The sequence below is a fragment of the Aspergillus fischeri genome, genomic scaffold (genome assembly GCF_000149645.3).
Source record: "Aspergillus fischeri NRRL 181 1099437636252 genomic scaffold, whole genome shotgun sequence".
Lineage (NCBI taxonomy): Eukaryota > Fungi > Ascomycota > Eurotiomycetes > Eurotiales > Aspergillaceae > Aspergillus > Aspergillus fischeri.
Genome location: NW_001509768.1, coordinates 242,718 through 260,304, shown reverse-complemented (window position 1 = coordinate 260,304; position 17,587 = coordinate 242,718). Strand labels below are relative to the sequence as shown.

General features: G+C 52.1%; 9 protein-coding genes across 9 annotated transcripts, besides 1 other annotated feature; 6 read left to right on the top strand and 3 right to left on the bottom strand.

Moving 5' to 3' along the window:
* Positions 1 to 228: 228 nt before the first annotated feature.
* On the top strand, positions 229 to 1,206 carry NFIA_062540 (monooxygenase sphC; the record flags this gene model as incomplete). The annotated part of the gene is made up of 1 exon (XM_001262989.1): positions 229 to 1,206. The coding sequence occupies one exon, from the start codon at positions 229 to 231 to the stop codon at positions 1,204 to 1,206; it is 978 nt and encodes a 325-aa protein (XP_001262990.1).
* Positions 1,207 to 1,296: 90 nt separating this feature from the next.
* NFIA_062530 (MFS-type transporter sphD) lies at positions 1,297 to 3,098 on the bottom strand (the record flags this gene model as incomplete). The annotated part of the gene is made up of 2 exons (XM_001262988.1): positions 1,297 to 2,748; positions 2,811 to 3,098. 2 exons carry the CDS (start codon positions 3,096 to 3,098, stop codon positions 1,297 to 1,299), a joined length of 1,740 nt encoding a protein of 579 aa, XP_001262989.1.
* Positions 2,963 to 2,994: a microsatellite.
* Positions 3,099 to 3,671: 573 nt separating the features above from the next.
* NFIA_062520 (acetyltransferase sphE) lies at positions 3,672 to 5,219 on the top strand (the record flags this gene model as incomplete). The annotated part of the gene is made up of 1 exon (XM_001262987.1): positions 3,672 to 5,219. The coding sequence occupies one exon, from the start codon at positions 3,672 to 3,674 to the stop codon at positions 5,217 to 5,219; it is 1,548 nt and encodes a 515-aa protein (XP_001262988.1).
* A 107-nt stretch (positions 5,220 to 5,326) lies between these two features.
* On the bottom strand, positions 5,327 to 6,560 carry NFIA_062510 (putative short chain dehydrogenase/reductase family oxidoreductase; the record flags this gene model as incomplete). Its single annotated transcript, XM_001262986.1, has 5 exons — positions 5,327 to 5,781; positions 5,856 to 6,162; positions 6,229 to 6,362; positions 6,417 to 6,483; positions 6,531 to 6,560. 5 exons carry the CDS (start codon positions 6,558 to 6,560, stop codon positions 5,327 to 5,329), a joined length of 993 nt encoding a protein of 330 aa, XP_001262987.1.
* A 2,594-nt stretch (positions 6,561 to 9,154) lies between these two features.
* Positions 9,155 to 11,065, top strand: NFIA_062500 (transcription factor sphG; the record flags this gene model as incomplete). The annotated part of the gene is made up of 3 exons (XM_001262985.1): positions 9,155 to 9,667; positions 9,732 to 10,309; positions 10,456 to 11,065. 3 exons carry the CDS (start codon positions 9,155 to 9,157, stop codon positions 11,063 to 11,065), a joined length of 1,701 nt encoding a protein of 566 aa, XP_001262986.1.
* Positions 11,066 to 11,484: 419 nt separating this feature from the next.
* NFIA_062490 (cytochrome P450 monooxygenase sphH) lies at positions 11,485 to 13,229 on the top strand (the record flags this gene model as incomplete). Its single annotated transcript, XM_001262984.1, has 3 exons — positions 11,485 to 11,688; positions 11,744 to 12,016; positions 12,075 to 13,229. The coding sequence occupies 3 exons, from the start codon at positions 11,485 to 11,487 to the stop codon at positions 13,227 to 13,229; spliced, it is 1,632 nt and encodes a 543-aa protein (XP_001262985.1).
* A 438-nt stretch (positions 13,230 to 13,667) lies between these two features.
* On the top strand, positions 13,668 to 14,726 carry NFIA_062480 (ketoreductase sphI; the record flags this gene model as incomplete). Its single annotated transcript, XM_001262983.1, has 1 exon — positions 13,668 to 14,726. The coding sequence occupies one exon, from the start codon at positions 13,668 to 13,670 to the stop codon at positions 14,724 to 14,726; it is 1,059 nt and encodes a 352-aa protein (XP_001262984.1).
* A 644-nt stretch (positions 14,727 to 15,370) lies between these two features.
* NFIA_062470 (shikimate dehydrogenase family protein) lies at positions 15,371 to 16,535 on the bottom strand (the record flags this gene model as incomplete). Its single annotated transcript, XM_001262982.1, has 2 exons — positions 15,371 to 16,269; positions 16,499 to 16,535. 2 exons carry the CDS (start codon positions 16,533 to 16,535, stop codon positions 15,371 to 15,373), a joined length of 936 nt encoding a protein of 311 aa, XP_001262983.1.
* Positions 16,536 to 16,653: 118 nt separating this feature from the next.
* Positions 16,654 to 17,577, top strand: NFIA_062460 (shikimate dehydrogenase family protein; the record flags this gene model as incomplete). Its single annotated transcript, XM_001262981.1, has 1 exon — positions 16,654 to 17,577. The coding sequence occupies one exon, from the start codon at positions 16,654 to 16,656 to the stop codon at positions 17,575 to 17,577; it is 924 nt and encodes a 307-aa protein (XP_001262982.1).
* Between the last annotated feature and the right edge of the window lie 10 nt (positions 17,578 to 17,587).

Below are 17,587 nucleotides of genomic sequence, written 5' to 3'. Positions count from 1 at the left end.
CAGATGCTGCGTGCATCAACCGGGCGATCGGAATCCGAGAGCCCGGAGGTATCAGTGGACGGGATCCGAGTCTGACGACCGAGGTCATGGAACGAAAAAGCCCATATGAAATTATGAGACCTCCTATTCATAAACTCGTATGCAAGCAACTAGGAGATCGGTCATTTTCACCACTCCCATCTTCTCTACCATCAATACATCGTTCGGAGCCCTCCTCCAGAACTCCAAATGTGGCGAATCCCAACAGACGTCCCGCAGGTCGCCGTGCCCAATGGACTCAAGCTTGCCGAAGTGACAGTCGACACGCCCTTGGACGAAGTGTTCAAGCACTGGAAAGAGAGCGGCGGCGTCATCCTGAAGAACATGCTCACCACCGCGGAGGCACATCAGATCACCACAGAACTCGAGTCCCGCATCGACTCAGTCCAACGGGGCTCCCGGGTGCCCCATGAGGACCTGGCAGCCTTCCACGGCACCAAAACCAAGCGAGCCGGCGACCTCATCAACCACAGCGCGACGTTTCGAGAGCGCATCCTCGAAAACGACTTCATCCACGCCATCTGCCAGCGCTGCTACAGCGAAGACGGGCATAACGGAGACTACTGGCTCTCGGCGGCAACCACACTCAACGCGTCCGGACCGCAGCCCGCGCAGGTCTTGCACCGCGATCTGACCTCCTATCCACCATACGCCCTGCTCGGACCCGAAGGCACAGAGCCACAGATCAACTTCCTCTTTGCGTTTTCGGACTTTACGGATGACAATGGCGCAACGCGCATCATCCCCGGGAGCAACAAATGGCCCTTCCATCAACGCGGGAACATGGGACAGACGATCCCGGCCGAGATGAAGACTGGTGACTGTCTACTGATCGGGGGGAAGGTCATCCATGCCATGGGCGAGAACAAAACGGAGACGGAAAGGAAGTGTATCCAGCTGACCGTCATCCCCAGTTTCCTGACGCCGGCGGAAGCACATCCGTTCATCATCAAGCTGGAAACAGTGAAGAAGTTGTCGAAGCGCGCGCAGCGATTTGTGGGGTTCAGATCGCAGTACCCTCGGGGTTCGCCAGGCTTGTGGACAAAGGATTATATCGAATTGGCATTGCATCTCGGTTTGGACGATCTTCCGGGTGCGATGGAGGATTTGCAGCATGTTCTGAACCAGCCCAAACAATGGGATACAATTGATTATGATAAGATATAGTTGTACATAAAGCTACCATGTCCCGGTTACTCGTTGAATAATACACTCTAGTTGATAGTGTACAAACGCTTTATCCATCTTTTTTTCCGACTATTCCTCGAAGCGCTGGTTCCCCAACCCCTGCGACTTCAGATCAATCTCATCCACAAACAGGGAAGTCACCAACCCCAGTCCACTAAGCCCCGTCATGGTGTAAAAGATCGTCTGGAAGCACTTTAGATAGACCCTCAGAACCTGATCAAGCGTTTCAACAGGAACGTCTATTGATCTTAGCTTGTCAATAAAGGCAACCGCATTGGCGACGTCCTTGAGAGGGGCCAGAGGACCGGTAAGTTGGACTGTAGTGGCGGAGATGGATGTCGAGAAGACAGAGTTGAAAATGGTTGCAGAGATTGTGAGGCCGACGAGACCGCCAAACATGCGGATAGTAAGAAATTGTCCGATCGCCAGGCCTGTGTCGTCGACGTTTTTGACGCTCGCTTGCATGGGAAGAAGGTTGAGACGCAGCAAGGCAACACCCGCTCCCCAGAGGATGGGAAGTCCGAGCCGCATGGATGACGACGATCCTACGTCGAACAGGGCCAGCAGGCCGGTTCCCAGCGTGAGTATGATCCATGCCAGCCTCAGAATCCATACATATCCACCAAACCACGGAACCAACATCATGGAGGCAGCTGCGACCACCACGCTAATGATGACGGTGGGCAGCAGGGAGACAGCCGATAAAATGGCAGTTTCGAGTTGTACGGCTTGGTAGATCAAGGGTAGGTACTGCAATAGCGCGACCAGGACCGCGCCATGGAGGAATCCTCCGACTAACGTCATGTTTCCAGTCTTCGAGTAGAAGAGTCGATGAGGAACAATAGGGGCTTCGGGCTTCGCTTCGTAGAACGCAAATATGACCAGTACCGCAACCCCTAAGAGCAGTGGGACGAGAGTCTGCCAGGCACCCCATGGAAATAAGGAGCCCGCCCAACTGAGGGGTAACACAAAGATCGTGATCCCGACGACGACCAACACCATACCAATCCAATCGAGGCGGTTCAAATTCTTGGCCAGCGATGCATCGAGGGGGACTGGTCGTAGCTTGAGGAAGAAGAACACCAAGGGCGTACCGATCCCTAGCAACGGCAAGTTCACCCATCCAATCCATCTCCAGCTCGCATAAGTCGCGAACAGTGCACCCACCGAGGGCCCCATGATATTGCCAATCGCCATGGGAATGGCCATCAAGCCCAGATATTTCGAGCGTTCCTCCAGCGTCGTCATATCTGCGAGAATTACCTCCGCCAGCACGTCAATTCCTCCACCTCCGAACCCTTGAAGGACGCGGCCGACGATAACCGTGTTCATATTTTGGGCCACGGCAAAGACGATGGATCCGATGAAGAATAACGCCATGGATACGTAGAGAGGCGGTTTCCGACCGAACGCGGTGGAGATACTGGCCCACACCGGTTGCATGACGAGGCCACATAGGGTGTAGGACAAGTTCGCCCAGAAGGACTCCAAACTCTCGCCCTTGAGATCAGCCGCTATGGTCTACCGGCGAGGTTAGTCTTGGGGCAATTCAGCACCCGATGAGAAAACGTGGTATTGCTCACCGGAAGGGCGATACCGAGGGCCGTTGCATCCACCTGGAACACAAACATGCTGGCAGCGAGGCCAATGAAAGCGAGTTTAAAGGCCAGTGATTTCTTTGGTGTCCGCTCGACATCATCTTCGCCATTTCTCTCTGCAGGAACTTCCGTCCCGCCTGCCTCTGTCTCTGCGTCTGTCTCTGCCTTTCCTGGTTTTTCTGATATGGGTTCAGAGTCTGGTTCTGGTCGAACTGCGAATGCGGATATCTCGGCGCTGGCGTCCGTTCTGGTGTTAAACTCGGCCTGGCCCATGCTTGGCACGATAGTTTAACTCTCAGGCAACGTCGGCTTAGGGCTCAAGCTCAATCAGAGACACACTCACACAACTAGAAATCAGTTTTCAGTTATCGACGGGTTGGTCCACGCAGTGTGTGGAGATAAGGTACTGGAAGAGTGTCTATTGGAGTGGTTTCTGTATTTGAGCAGCCAAGAGACCCCTTTCCAGGATCTCATATTCTTCCGGATCGCCGGTCGATATTACTCAGCAGAATCCGGACCGTCACGTGTCTTGAGGATGAAAAGAGCAGAATGACAGATGAATGAGTATGTCCTCTGCCTCTGTAACAGCGAATGCGGATGGCCCCAGATGCAGTTCCCAAGCGTGGACAGAGTTTGGAGGATGACGGCTGAGCCTAAGAGGCGCCGGTCCGCACGGGTTCCGGTCCCGAAGGCTCGGCCCGGTTGGTGGAGCAAACTAACCTGGGCAGCGCTATCATGAAAGGCAGTGACTGCGACCACCACCAGGACAGGACCACGATCACGGTCAGGACCAGAATCATCTTTGTCGCGTCGTCAACCCAGTGGCTCCATTAGAGGCAACTTGTCATGGGTTTTCTTGGATTCGGGAGGGAGTCTGCCCCTCCGCCGACCGTACCAACCGACACAATCATTCCCTTCCACTACTGGGATGATGACCATCATACAAGAGGCCTTTCCTTCGACGTCACGTTCCGCTTCGATGACGTCCTGGACCCGGAGAAGCTTCGGTGTGCGCTATCCCGGCTGCTAGAAATAGGAGACTGGCGGAAACTCGGTGCTCGAATCCGAAGGAATGCAGAGGGGGGTCTGGAGTACCATGTTCCACAATGTTTCGACGACAAGCGGCCTGGCTTCGCATACTCCACGGTCGCATATGACATGAACGTGGCCGACCATCCACAAACATCGCGTTTAGCTCAGCCTCACCACCTTGATGCCGCTGGTCGCCCGGCCGTTCAGGGCATTACATATACAACTACACCGGAGTTCAGATCATTCATCCGGACTCCTGCTTTCCCCGATCGCTTGGAAGGTTGGCTCTGTTCAGACAGTCCCCAGCTGGGGGTTCGCATTATCACCTTCCTAGACGCGACACTTGTTACCGTTTCTTTCCTTCATAGCTTGACGGACATGATGGGACTTGATGCCGTTCTGGACGCCTGGTCTGCAGTGCTGCGCGGACGAGAAGATGAAGTGAAGCCGTTTGTGGGATTCGCTCATGATCCTTTAGCTGGCCTCACCGAGTCGAAGACAGAACCGTTGCAGAAATACGTCTTTGCCGACACGCTGCTCATAGGGTGGACCTGGTTTCTGTTTGCATTGCGGTATATTCTTACGATTGAGCTGTTTTGGCAGCACCGGGAGGAGGAACGGGTTATCTTTTTGCCCGCAAAATACCTGCAACAGATGCGATCTAAGGCGATGGCGGAGCTTGCATCGCGCGACGCCAACGACGGCGGCAGACCCCTTTTCGTCAGTGAGGGTGACGTTCTGTTTGCTTGGTGGACGCGCGTGGTTCTCCGAGCCGAAAAACCTTGTCCCAGCCGCACAGTTAACATGCGGAATACATACTGTTGCCGGTCAATCTTAGCAGAGCTGGGCCACATACCATCCGCCACATGTGCATTGGTAACCAATGCCGTATTCGCAACCCTGACATTCCTTTCCGTTCGCCAGGTTCTCGAAGAACCTTTAAGCTTCACCGCATTTGAAATCCGCAAGTCTCTTATCCAGCAACGGAACGCCGAACAACTCCAAGCACTGGACAGCATCCAGAGAAATACTCTGGACAATGCACATCATCCAGCCCTATTCGGAAATCCTAGTATGTACACGGTAATGATGTCAAACTGGGTCAAAGCAAAACTGTTCAAAGTTGATTTCTCCGCTGCCGTCATAAGAACGGGAATGGCAACGGACAAGCGAAGCAATCAGCTGGGCAGACCATCTTGCATCCAAGGAACTGGGACTAAAGGCTACGCGACGCGAAACACTGGCGTGGTGATTGGAAAAGACGCTGCGGGTAATTTCTGGTTGTTGTACAGCTTGCGGAAAGAAGTCTGGCCGGCTGTAGAGCAACAACTTCTGTCTATGTCTGATGAAGATGCCACATAATCATCGAAGCCATGCTTGGTGGCTAGCACAAATAATGTATAAATTGACAAAATCTGGCACTCAATCTCATGCGAGATGACTCTAGGGCCTTCTTGCTGAGCTTTCCCTCATCGTAACTGGTTACTACCATCTTCCCTGCACATCCGCTCCCACCTCCTCCTCAACACCGGCACGACAAACCACCCCATCACCACGCTCAACAACGAATCCATTATTCCAAGTCCTCTCTTGGGGCTCAACCCAACCATATTCGTAAACAAAAGGCTCGCAGCCAATGAATCCTCGCAGATAATAAAATCCCCTTTATCGACCCGCGCAACTATCCCCTGGGCCACTTTCTCCGAAGAAGGGAATTTCTCCTCCAGCTGCGCGAAAGTGGCGACGTTGGTTCCCTGTATCCGCTTGGTGAGGTCAGGTTTGGTGTCTTGTTCGAGGACGAACCCAGGGGAGATGAAGTCGGCCGGAAAGGCGATGTGGATTGTGTAGGTGGTACTGGCGGAGTTGTGGCGGAGGACTTCCAAGCGGAGGGTGTCTGCAAGGGCTCGGACGGCGCTTTTGGCGGCTTTTGAGTTGGATGGTGTTAGCCGGAAGATGACAAGAAACTTCGAATCAACAGATCAAGAGCATTCGGCTTACGCGTATAAGCAACGCTCCCCGGTAACCCCAAGAACGCCGCCGCACTGTTGGCGAAAACAATCTTTCTGGGTTTGGGTCCAGTGGTGTTGGTTGGCATGTCGATGCCGGTAGGTTTCTTGTCGTCCTCAACCCAGATATCCAACATGGCCTTGGCAGCATAAGCAGTGGAATAATAATTATTCTTCATGCAAGAATCGAGCTGCGTGGCTTTGAGATCGATGAAAAACCCGTTCTCGGCATGGTTTCCCCCCGCACAGCAGTACAGGAAATCCGCTATACGGGGTTGGGATCTGAATGCTTCCGAAACCTATGTGTTGGTTAGGGGGAATCCCATTCGCATGCTGCAGTCTCTCCGAGCATTGGAGGAACATACCTCAGAGGCATCAGCCATATTCACCGCCACGGCATTGATCTCTTGCCGATCCGCATCCACACAATTCCCGACTATCTCGTTCTTCGCATCTGCTAGAGGACCCGGCCGTCGCGCGAATATTGTGACATTGGCACCTTAGCTTGGGATCAGTGAACATCTGGGTTTTCCAACGGGAGGGATTCACAAACCACGCGCAGCAAGTATGTTGGAAATCGCTTTTCCTAATCCACCGGAGCCACCCGTCACAAAGGCAGTCTGCGAGATCTGTCAGCGAGACCAGTATCCGCAAAATACGTACATACCTTGCCAAACAGGTCCTGATTTGGTTTCATGCTTTCTTTCCACTCTGGGGTCTTCCAGGTTCGGTGTAAGCAGGGAGAAGATTGCGCAATTGAACATTCAAACAACGCCTGGCGAAGTCAGGATCAATTGAACCTCGTTCCATCGATCTTGTCAAGCAAGCTCTATGGAAAATATGGATCATTATGCCCGCAATGCCAGAGAATGCAAGGAGCCATTCGGAGCCCTCGCCGGTCTGACCAAGCGGGCAGTGATGACGGGTCCCGTCCCCGAGATGAGGGAAGTACGGTCGCTCCAACATCTTCAAATAAGGTCTAGTCGCTCTTCAAGGATTGTTGAGCAGATAGCGCGTTCTCTTTCGTTTCAAACACAGACTCACCATTCGTGTACTCGATATGTCAGCAACGGTGTCCTTAACTAGTCTCCCTTCAAGGGGTTAATCCGCCTCGCTAATGACTTACCCCTCCGTTTCAGTCTCACACTTCACTGTCGACCCATATGCGCAGTAAGCAACCGCCGCAATAACTGAGTCCCGAGCATATATTTTTAGCGCCCCTTTTTATTGGTCTGAACGTTCTGATGAAGGTGGAATCCACAGATTTCTAGTTCAGTCAGTCAGGCAAGCATCATAAGCATGACCAATTGGCCGAGGGGATGGAACCACACCGAAGAACAAACATATTGGCGCCAGGTGAGGGGTAGTAAACCCTCCCTACAGGTAAGCTTACGTCCATTCTCCTCTACTATCTGCTGAGATAGAGGCTGACTGTGCTCGAGAACTGACTCGCTAAGGATCAGCGGAAGATCGCCGGAATGTACCGCAGGTCATGTTTCTCCAGAGGCGGAAGCCAATTTGTCTGATGCTCTCCCGTGCTTGGGTGCTAGTGCAGCTAAGCACACCATCACGGGCGTCAATCTGCTAAGAGACGCGCCACCCCCTCACGCTAGGTGTCACCATTCTGCAGAGCTCTTACTGCCATCAGTCTGGTATGATGCATAGGGTGGTTGTAAATGTTCGCTGGACAGGTTCCACAACGCAGCATGGCACCGTTGCATTTGGAGAGTCTTTTTGGTGTGACCAAATGGCAGAAACTGTTTGACCTCGCATCTCAACTGAGCCGCGTCAGTTCTTTCGAGACAGACGGTAAAAGAGCCGCATGATATCTGACTATGCTCCGTAGCTCCGGAAAAATACCTCCTACCCGAATCACTCGAGTTCCTGTCTCGCCAGTAGATTATCAGCAGCTCCTCTGTAGTTCGCAGTCTATCCTCAAAATGCTTGTCAGAATGTAATTGTGGAATTATTGCACCGGCAAGCTCCGGAAAGCTATATTAGAATGTTATTAGGTTATCAAAATAAGATTTCGGTCAATCAGCCGTGGCGAACAACTGCAGAAGCGAATTCGATCATGGCTTGATGGATTCAGCCGAAACTCGACAGCAGTATATTTATCCAGTAGATCCGGATGTACATCGAGACTACGTCGCCTCCATGTCGAATATTTTTCAAACTATCTTCGCTTCCCTTCTCGGCTGGTATAGATCAAAGATTACTATCTACTAAGGTAATCTAATATATTTGCTGACACTGAGATATGAGCAGCAAATCTAGAACGTGGAGAGTACATTTTCCTCTAACCTCTTATCAGGCTGATGTTGTCTAATTGGGTTGGACATCCAACTACTCTCCACTGATGTGCCCTGGTTGGCCATGTGCATGCTTGGCCTTGGCCCCTAATGACCCTCAGTCGCTGGTGATGTTCAAGTGGCCCCCGGTAAGAATGCATGTCAACATGCAGAAAGAAAATGGACGGACGGTGATAACCCCCACTGCGGCTGGCAAACGGAGCCTTATTCTCCTATAAATGCTCTTACCCGCAGTCATTGTAAGATGTCAAGCTGTACGTTAGACCCGGTTTCCACCTATCCAGAGGATAATCGAAGATCCGCGCGGCCTACGACTTCTTTCTGGCAAAACCGCGACAATGGCCAAGGAACTTAGTAGAGATGAGTACACAGGTAAGCGAGCCTCCGATCTGCGGCCCCCAAAAAGGAAGCAAACCATAGGTAACCAATCATTTCGACCAGTGTGTGACCAATGCCGGGCCAGGAAAATACGCTGCAGTCGAGAAAAGCCCTCTTGCAGGAACTGTGGCCGCCTGGGCTTGCAGTGTGAGTGGTCCGGTCAAGGCAAAAAGTGCAATCAAACAACTCTTCTGTATGTACTACGCCACTACTTCACTACTTCAGTACTTCACGCGTTGCTGTTCCGAGCTCATGATTCATAGAAGCCATACTATCCTGGGTATGGGTAGTCGCCTTGAACAACTCGAGGTAAGCTGGACGCAAGTCCCATACACATCTGTAGACGATTTCTAAGGACCGCTTTTTGAAGACTTCATTGGCCGACACTCAAAGGTCCTTGAAGCGACTTTTCGAGTGTTCATCGACTGTCTCACCTTCCTCAAGACGCCCAGCCAGCCCAGCGAGCCCTACACCGCAATTGAGTGATCACCGGTTCCCCGACTCGTCACAATCGGCCGTATTCACGAGGCCGCTTGGTCGTTTCCTAGTGGACCAAAACAGTGACGAGAGATGCTTTGGCCCGACCTCTCTCGAGTCACTAATGCTCAACATCAAGGATGAGCTCGTTCAGAGTCCTGACACCGACAGGCACACCGTGAAGGAATGCGTAATGCAAGCACAACGCAAGATTGATCATCTGGTTGGCCAGGGAGAAGAGATTCCCATTGGGGAAAAGTCACCGCCTGCGATGCCTCCCTTTGCCATCTTGGACGCAATGATTGAGCCATACTTTACAACAACCAATGATCATTTCCCTATCTGGTCCAAGAAAAGGTTCACTCAAATGGCTACGGCTTTGCGGCAATCCGCGCCATCCGAACGGGACCTTGCTTCTATCGTCTGCTGCAACAACCTCATCCTCATGGCCATGTCAGCGGACTCCCTAGGCTCCCACCAGCGCGAGTCAATGATGTCCAAGCAGACCCGCAAGGCGTCGTCGTCAATCGACTTTGACCTCATTGCGGGCTTTTTGACAAACGCGAAGCGCGCTGTCAGCAATATTGACCAACTTGTGTCGCCGCACCTCATCAATGTGCAGGCACTCTTATCTCTGGTAAGATCTCCGACTACTAATACCCGCCATTCCTAGTTGCACTGAATCACTGACAAACAAGAAGCACATAGTCGCGCAAGTGTACCTCTCTATAGGTCTATCCGAGACGCTGCTAGCTCTAGCAATCAGATGTGCCAAGTCCATCGGCATCCACCAGTGGCACTCCTTTCAGGGTCAACTGAGTGATGACGACATCAAGGAACGACAAAACCTTTCATACTGCTTATACATGCTTGATAAGGCCGTTTGCTGGACGGCTGGGTCATCTCCTAGTATACCAGTCTCCGAAGTCCATTTCGACCCACGCCTGGTGCCTTCTGAAGACGGTATCCCATCCTGTCTCGTTGCAAAGGCCGAGATGGCTAGAATAGAGGAGACCGTATACTTGGAGATATACGCGGTCCATGTGCAGGCGAGAGACGAAGATCAAGTTCGCGGGTTCGCAGCCACGATTTTGTCAAAACTTCAAGTCTGTCTCACCGAATCGGGAGTTGACTTGGACAAGATACAGAAATCTGTTGACGGCTCCGCTTCGAATCTGCAGTTGGCAATCAGATATCTTTCTGTTCAGCTGCTCCTCATTTGGCCCCACAAGCACCATCCTGATCCCATGTTTCAACGGGCTCCCGAGGTCGCTCGAATGTGTTTGAAACTCTTGTTACGCCTATGGCATTCCCCACCCGACCAAGGGAGCCAGGCGGTTTTCTCATTGTAATGACTCTCTCTCTGACTGCCTTGTATCTTTTGAACCACAAATGGCTGAGACTGACCGTTTGGTTCCGATATAGCTTTCTCGCCTCACTCCCGTCACTATATCTTTACGAAGTACTGTCATCCGTCCTCTGTGGTCGAGGGTCCAATCGGGACATCGACATGCTTCACGAATTCGTTGAGATGCTCCAGACCATTACCGACTGCCGCGCAGAAGCCTCATACAATCGACGGCTATACCAGCTGTCACTTATTGTCACCGACGTGGTCAAGGCCAGGAAGACTCAGCACAAACGGCAGAAGCCGACCTCGGAAGGACCAACAGATCCTTACTTGATGTCAGAGCTACTCTCGCCCCCAACCACCGGTTACAGCTACATGAATTCAGAAGTTCAAGAAACCTATGACTCACGCTTCGATGGTGCCGTTTTCCAAGATCCAGATGGTTCGTTTGCGCCCATGGGTCCAATCACCGCGACAAGCGGCGAGTTAGCTCGAGGCTCAGATGAGTTTCTGTCGCAATTGAGGAGCTACGGGAAGTCGGCTCCCGGGAACGAAAACTTCAATTCTCTGGCCATGGAAGCCCTGGGAGAGTCTGTTCTCTTTTGGAAAGGCATCAACCAAGGGGCCAGCGCTGATAGCCCGTCAGTCAGGTGCGATTTGGGGGAAAGGCTAAACTATATATAAAGACGAGACGAATTCTCAGAGCGAATTTGTAGGCATGGAAAAGAACTGGCAGCGAAGGAATCTTAAAGGGCAGCCAATGCAGTCTATTACAAGAGATTAGTCGCGTGCAATCAAATATGTGCTCACAGACAATCTGTCTAAAGTGGGACCCCAGCACTCTGCCCTATACTGATACCGAGTACCTGTCAGACAGTCGACCGCGGAGACGGCGCCCGAGCCCCGGTGGCATTAGAAGTTTCAAGGCTTGGCTGTGGTAGAAGTTACACAAAAAGGAAACCAATCATATGACTGGTCTCAGGTGGCACAAGGCTTGAGCCAACGCCCAAGCCGTCGGCCAGCGATTTGATCCTCTAGATCATTGAAGTAAGGGTGGCCGCCACCAGAAAACGCGGCCTCACTCTGAAGACCCAACAACCACTATGGGACCCATTCGCAATTACTCTGGTGTCCTCTGCCTCGGCATAGCCGCCGGTGTCTACTTCAGTCCAGAATGCGCCATCTACGGCTCCAGAATCGCGACCATTGCCGTGCTGATTACAGGCATCACCATATCAAAGTTGCTCTATCAGTTATTTATCTACCCTCAGTTCGTCACGCCGTTGAAACACTTTCCGGCCCCACCAGTGAGCCATCAAGTCCACCCTTGCCATACTGGACTCGGAATTGACTTGCATCTAGAAACGGCACTGGCTCACGGGCAATACGGGTAGTCTGCTCGTCGACACCCCGCATGCGCTAATGAAGGAGTGGGCCAAGACTATTCCCAATGATGGAATTCTTCGTTACTACATTGTGGGAAACATGGAAAGGCTCACGATAACCAGTCCTGCTGTCCTAAGCGAAATTTTGGTGAGCAAGGCCTACGACTTCGCAAAGCCCTTGGTGATACAGCAAACATTGAGGCGCGTGCTGGGCAATGGCATCCTGATTGCCGAAGGCGAGGAGCACAAGGTAAGAAACAGCAATGCGCATTCCGTTTCTCGTTTGAATCTCACAACCATCCGTGTAGTTTCAACGTAAGAATCTCAAGCCAGCTTTTGCGTACCGCCATGTCAAGGATCTTTATCCTGTCTTCTGGTCCAAGGGCACGGAGATGGCCAGGTTGATCCGAAAGGATCTGCAGAGCAGAAAAGCCCCAGACGATAACACAATCCAAGTGAGAACCTGGGCCAGTCGATCCTCGCTGGACATCATTGGCTTGGCAGGCATGGGCCGGGATTTCGGCTCCCTGCAAGACCCTGAAAACAGTCTCAGCCAATCTTACGAAATGATCTTCGCCACACCGGGTCTGGGAACAAAGATCCTGTTCATACTTGGAATGCTCCTTGGGAATACGACATGGCTAGCAAAGCTACCCACCAAGCAGAATAAGCTCATTGACACGGGCTGCCGCAATATCCGTGATGCCACGCGGCGGATGATTCGCGAGCAGAAGGTAAAGATGGAGGATCCAAATGCAGAGGCCGAGGTCGACATCATTTCCGTCGCAATGCGGAGTGGCAACTTTGACGATGACAACCTCGTCGACCAGTTGATGACCTTCCTAGGCGCCGGCCACGAGACGACCGCTGGGGCGCTTCAATGGGCGATATATGCGCTGTGCAAGCACCCAGATGTTCAGGCCCGCCTGCGTGACGAAGTCCGCGCCAACCTGCCACCGATCAATGTCGAGAATCCCGGTCTGATCGACGCTGCAACCATTGACAGCCTCCAGTATCTAAATGCCGTCTGCAATGAAGTCATTCGCTTCCACCCGTCTGTGCCAAATACCGTCCGCGTGGCTTTAAAAGACACCACCCTGATGGGGCATCCTATCCCCAAGGGTACGCAGGTCGTCATTTCGCCGGAACTTGTTAATCACATGCCGGCGCTTTGGGGGCTAGACGCGGAACAGTTCAACCCAGATCGATGGATGGGCCCCGGTAAGGCCAACACCGGTGGCGCAGCCAGCAACTACGCTTTCCTGAGCTTCCTTCACGGTCCCCGCAGTTGCATTGGGCAGGTATTCGCTAAGGCGGAACTGGCATGTCTCCTCGCTGCGGTGGTCGGTAGCTTTGAATTCGAATTGAAATACCCCGACGCTCCACTGGAGGTGCGAGAGGGAGCGACTATTGCCCCGAAGGATGGCGTCCTGGCCAAATTCACTGCTTTGGAAGGATGGTAAATACTGTTTTGCATCTTTCGGTGCTTTTGGCGATTAGACTTCCCATCAGTTCAAGCGAATCAAAGGCATTCTCAATCGTTTAGCATAAGATGATCTACGTAGGCTGCCAAAAGAGCACAACTGAGCATCAGAGCCAGAATGAGGTCAGGGGGAAGCGAATGCGGTAGCGGTCTGATGCAAAGGGGAGCGGGATCCGGCGCCCCGACACGAAACATAAGCCTCAAATCTTCCCACATTATGTATAATATTACCATCTGAGTGGATCTGTCTTCTTAGAATGGTTTAAATGGGGGGTCTAAGATGATAGATCCGTTGGGAAGCCTTGACCTCAGTTGGAGATAAAACTGTGGTAATTCTAGGACCGGATCCAGCAGAAGGATAGAAGAAGCACCTGACTATTCTACACTTTCCATTGTTTGAGTTCTGGCTTTACACATCATGGCGCGTCAATTGGTCTTCATCACCGGTGCAACAGGTTTCCTTGGCAGTGCCACCGCGATGGCAGCACTCAAAGCGGGATATCGATTGCGAATCTGTGTTCGAAAGCCCTCAGACAAATTACAGGATCTGCTGTCAGGGTATAGCGAGCAAGTGGAATTTGTTACTGTTTCCGATTGGACAGCTGAAGGTGAATTCAGAGGACTGTTAGATGGAGCAGACTATGTCATCCATCTCGCACATCCTCTTCCCAGTGGCACCGATAAGGAGTACTACTTTACTCCAGCTGTGAAAGCGACGACTGCCTTGCTCAAGGAGGCTGCTCGAGTACCAAGTATCAAGAAGGTCGTGATCACCTCATCGATTGCGGCCTTGATGCCCCTGGACGGCATACCGTCTGGTGGCGTCGTCAAAGGTGCGTTTTCAGGGTTCCTGGGCCGTCTATATCGTAACTGGACTGACACCATCCCAGAGGACAACGACTGGGACTTCGATGTTGACGAGACTGAAGACTTCACAGCCTCGAATGACCCACGAGGAATACCTATGCGGTTGTACCATGCATCGAAACTGCTCGCCAATAAAACAGCATGGGAATTCCAGAAGACCGCCAAGCCGCAGTATGCCTTGGTAACACTCCATCCTGCATTTGTGTACGGACGCAACCCGGCGCAGACCACTGCTGAGGAGATCCAGGAATCTTCAAATGGTCTTCTGTGGTATGCTATCATGACAGGCGTCCCTCATCACTCTTACTCCCAGGTTCCTGGCGTGCATATTAATGATGTGGTTGAAGCACACCTCAAAGCCCTGGATCCAGCCATCCCAGACGGGTCGAGGTATCTGCTTTCAGCGAAGGGCGGGACCTGGAAAGAGGTGGCAGATGTCATTCAGCGGAACTATTCAGGCCTTGGGGCAAAGATCACACCAGATATTGAGGAAGAGTTTCTCTCGACCGACAGTAGCAAAGCAGAAGCAGAGTTAGGGATACGATGGCACTCATGGGAGCAGATGGTGCGGGATGTGGTAGACCAGCAACTGGAGTTTGCGAAAGTTTGATTACTCGGAAACCATCATCATAGGGACTAAACCTTGCTGAGCTGATTCGGGATGAGTTGGAAATAGTGTCACGCTTTTGTACCTAGAGAAACCAACTTCCCTCGTTGTCTGTCATTCTACCCTGTACAAAATGCATTCAACCGATTCCCGGGTTAACTTCTTTTTTCCTTTTCTTTTTTTGCCTGTTAGTAACCGTCTAAACTGTGTTTCAGGTTTATTTTAAGTAGCATTTATATAGGGCAATTCTGAGAATGACAATTGCTGGCAGTTGGCGATTGATTTATTCTAGTATACTCATGTATCCGCCTAATCCTGGAGCAGTAATATAGAAGGCAAGGCATTTCCGTAAGAAAGGCAGCTGGATACTAGTAAACCACTATCACACCCTGACTGCTGGTCTCTGCTACTTTATAATCACTATGATACTCCTCCTGCTGAAATACAGACTGTATTATCCAGGAAGGTTACTAGTAGTAGTATGTCAAAGCTATGGCCAGTACATTAGTGATGATTGCAGCCATGAACGAGATGTGATATGTTATATTTGATACACCTGGGTCTACATGGGCTCCATTGACGGTGACGATGTCCATATTATCTACCTTTAACCTCTAGGAAATAAACGTATTCTTAAAGAGATCAGCTCAAAGCATACCAAGGGGAGACTTCTCAACACGCCCCTCTCTCGCCATCACAGCCTCAACCATTTTCTCCCTCGGCGGCTCCAGCCCCGTCCACAGCCGGAATTGATCAAACGCCTGCGCCAGGAGCACCTCGACCCCAGTTACAGTAGCCCACCCCTCATGCCGCTGAGCCACCGTGAGCAGCGGCGTCTGCCTCGGCTTATACGACATATCAATGCAAAGCCCCCTATCTCCGAACAGACAAGCGAACTGCTCCTCAGTCGTCGTCTCTGCCGGAACAGTGCCCACAATCACGTCAGGGGTGTGCGGTAACTCTCCCAGACTAGGCACGGCAATCACCTCGAACAGCCCCGAGAAATGACTTCTGACTTCTTCCGCGACCGCAAGCGTCCGGTTGACAAGGTAGATACGCCGCACGCCGGCTTTGTGAAGCGCGAAGAGCGCCGCGCGGGATGCGCCACCAGCCCCGATGACCAGACCGGTTTGCAGCTGGTGCTGTGTTCTCGAAGTGTACTCCACAATCAGAGTATGCAGACCAGACCAATCCGTGTTATCGCCGGTAATGAGTCGCTGCGCGCCAGTATCCGTGACGATAAGCGTGTTGATCGCGCCGATTAGCCGTGCCGTCTCGGTCTGGGTATCGCAGAATCGGTGCACGTGGAGTTTGTGTGGCATCGTCACGCTAGCACCGCCAAAGGTATTGTCGGCGATTAAAGTGGCCACATCATCGATGGACTTTGACTCGCGGATCTGGTATGTGTGCGGGAGATTGTGGTGAGAGAATCCGGCGTGGTGGATAGTGGGCGAGATACTGAAGGAGATGCCGCTGCCGAAGATGTAGAAGTTTTTCGGTGCAGGTGCCATCATTGGTATGTAAGACTTCGTCAAGAGGGGGATGTCTAAGTTGTTGGTTGAGGTAATGAGAGTTAAGTTGCTCTACCTATAACTACCTATAACCATTAATCTTGCTATCCCGGGCATGCATTTACCCTACATTCAGAATCATGGACTTCGGCAAATACATGAATGAGAGTAGGCAGGCTCTACGCGATTTGACTGCCAGAGATTAAACGACATACTTCCAGCTTGTAGCAGGCATAGATGCCAACCCCTCTCAGTAATTAGAACCGTTGTTCCATCTGATAGGGCCGCTGGATGCCGACATGGTTATGGATATATCCGCTGCGGAGAGACCTTAACCGATACCATCATCTATACAGCCATCCAACTCAGCACACAATTTCACAGCCTTCCTTTCAAATTTACCATTCAAACAAAGCATCATGGTGCAACCCTCTGCACAAAAAAAGCTCCATCTCGTCGGCGTGGGTGTCACCCACTCCATCGCCCCAGGCATGCACACCCATATCGCCAAATCCCTCCACCTTCCCTGGACATTTCACGCAACAGAATGCCCGACCCTCGCCGATGTCCTGACACTAGCAGAATCTCCTGCTACAGCCGGCCTCGTGGTCACAATGCCGTACAAAAACAGCATCATTCCACACCTTGACGAGCCGGATGATCTGGCCGCCATGATCGGCGCATGCAATAACGTCTACTACCGTACGAACGGGGCTGACCGTCGCCTCTGCGGCACAAATACTGATTGGCTGGGTATTAAGGGCTGTCTCCTGGAAAAAGAAGGACAGGGCCAGCGGCCGTCTGCTACCTCTACAGGGTGCGCGCTGATTGTCGGAGCAGGGGGCGCGAGCCGTGCGGCTGTCTATGCGCTTGCCGTGCATTTGAATTGTCCGACTATCTACATTCTGAACCGGGATGAGGGGGAGGTGGATGCTCTCATCGCGGATACGCAGAGATTGCCTGTTACCCCTTCCATAACCCATGTCAAGAGTATTGAGCAGGCGGGTGCGCTGGCTACTCCGTACTATGTAGTCGGGACAGTGCCGGATGACGAGCCGAAGACTGAGCCTGAGCGTGCTGTGGCTGAGATACTCGAATCGTTCCTGGCTCGGGGAGAGAAGGGGGTGCTATTGGACATGTGTTTCAAGCCGCGCAGGACTAGGATGATTCGACTGGCTGAGCGGCTAGGATGGCCGTGTGTGGAGGGCACGCATGTAATCATGTATCAGATAGAGGAGCAGTGGCGCTTGTGGGCTGGCGAGGAGAATGTAATGAATCTAGATCGAAAGGGGGCTTGGGACGTGCTGTTGAAGGCTGCCGAGGAGAGTACGGCGATCAATTAGCTCTACAATG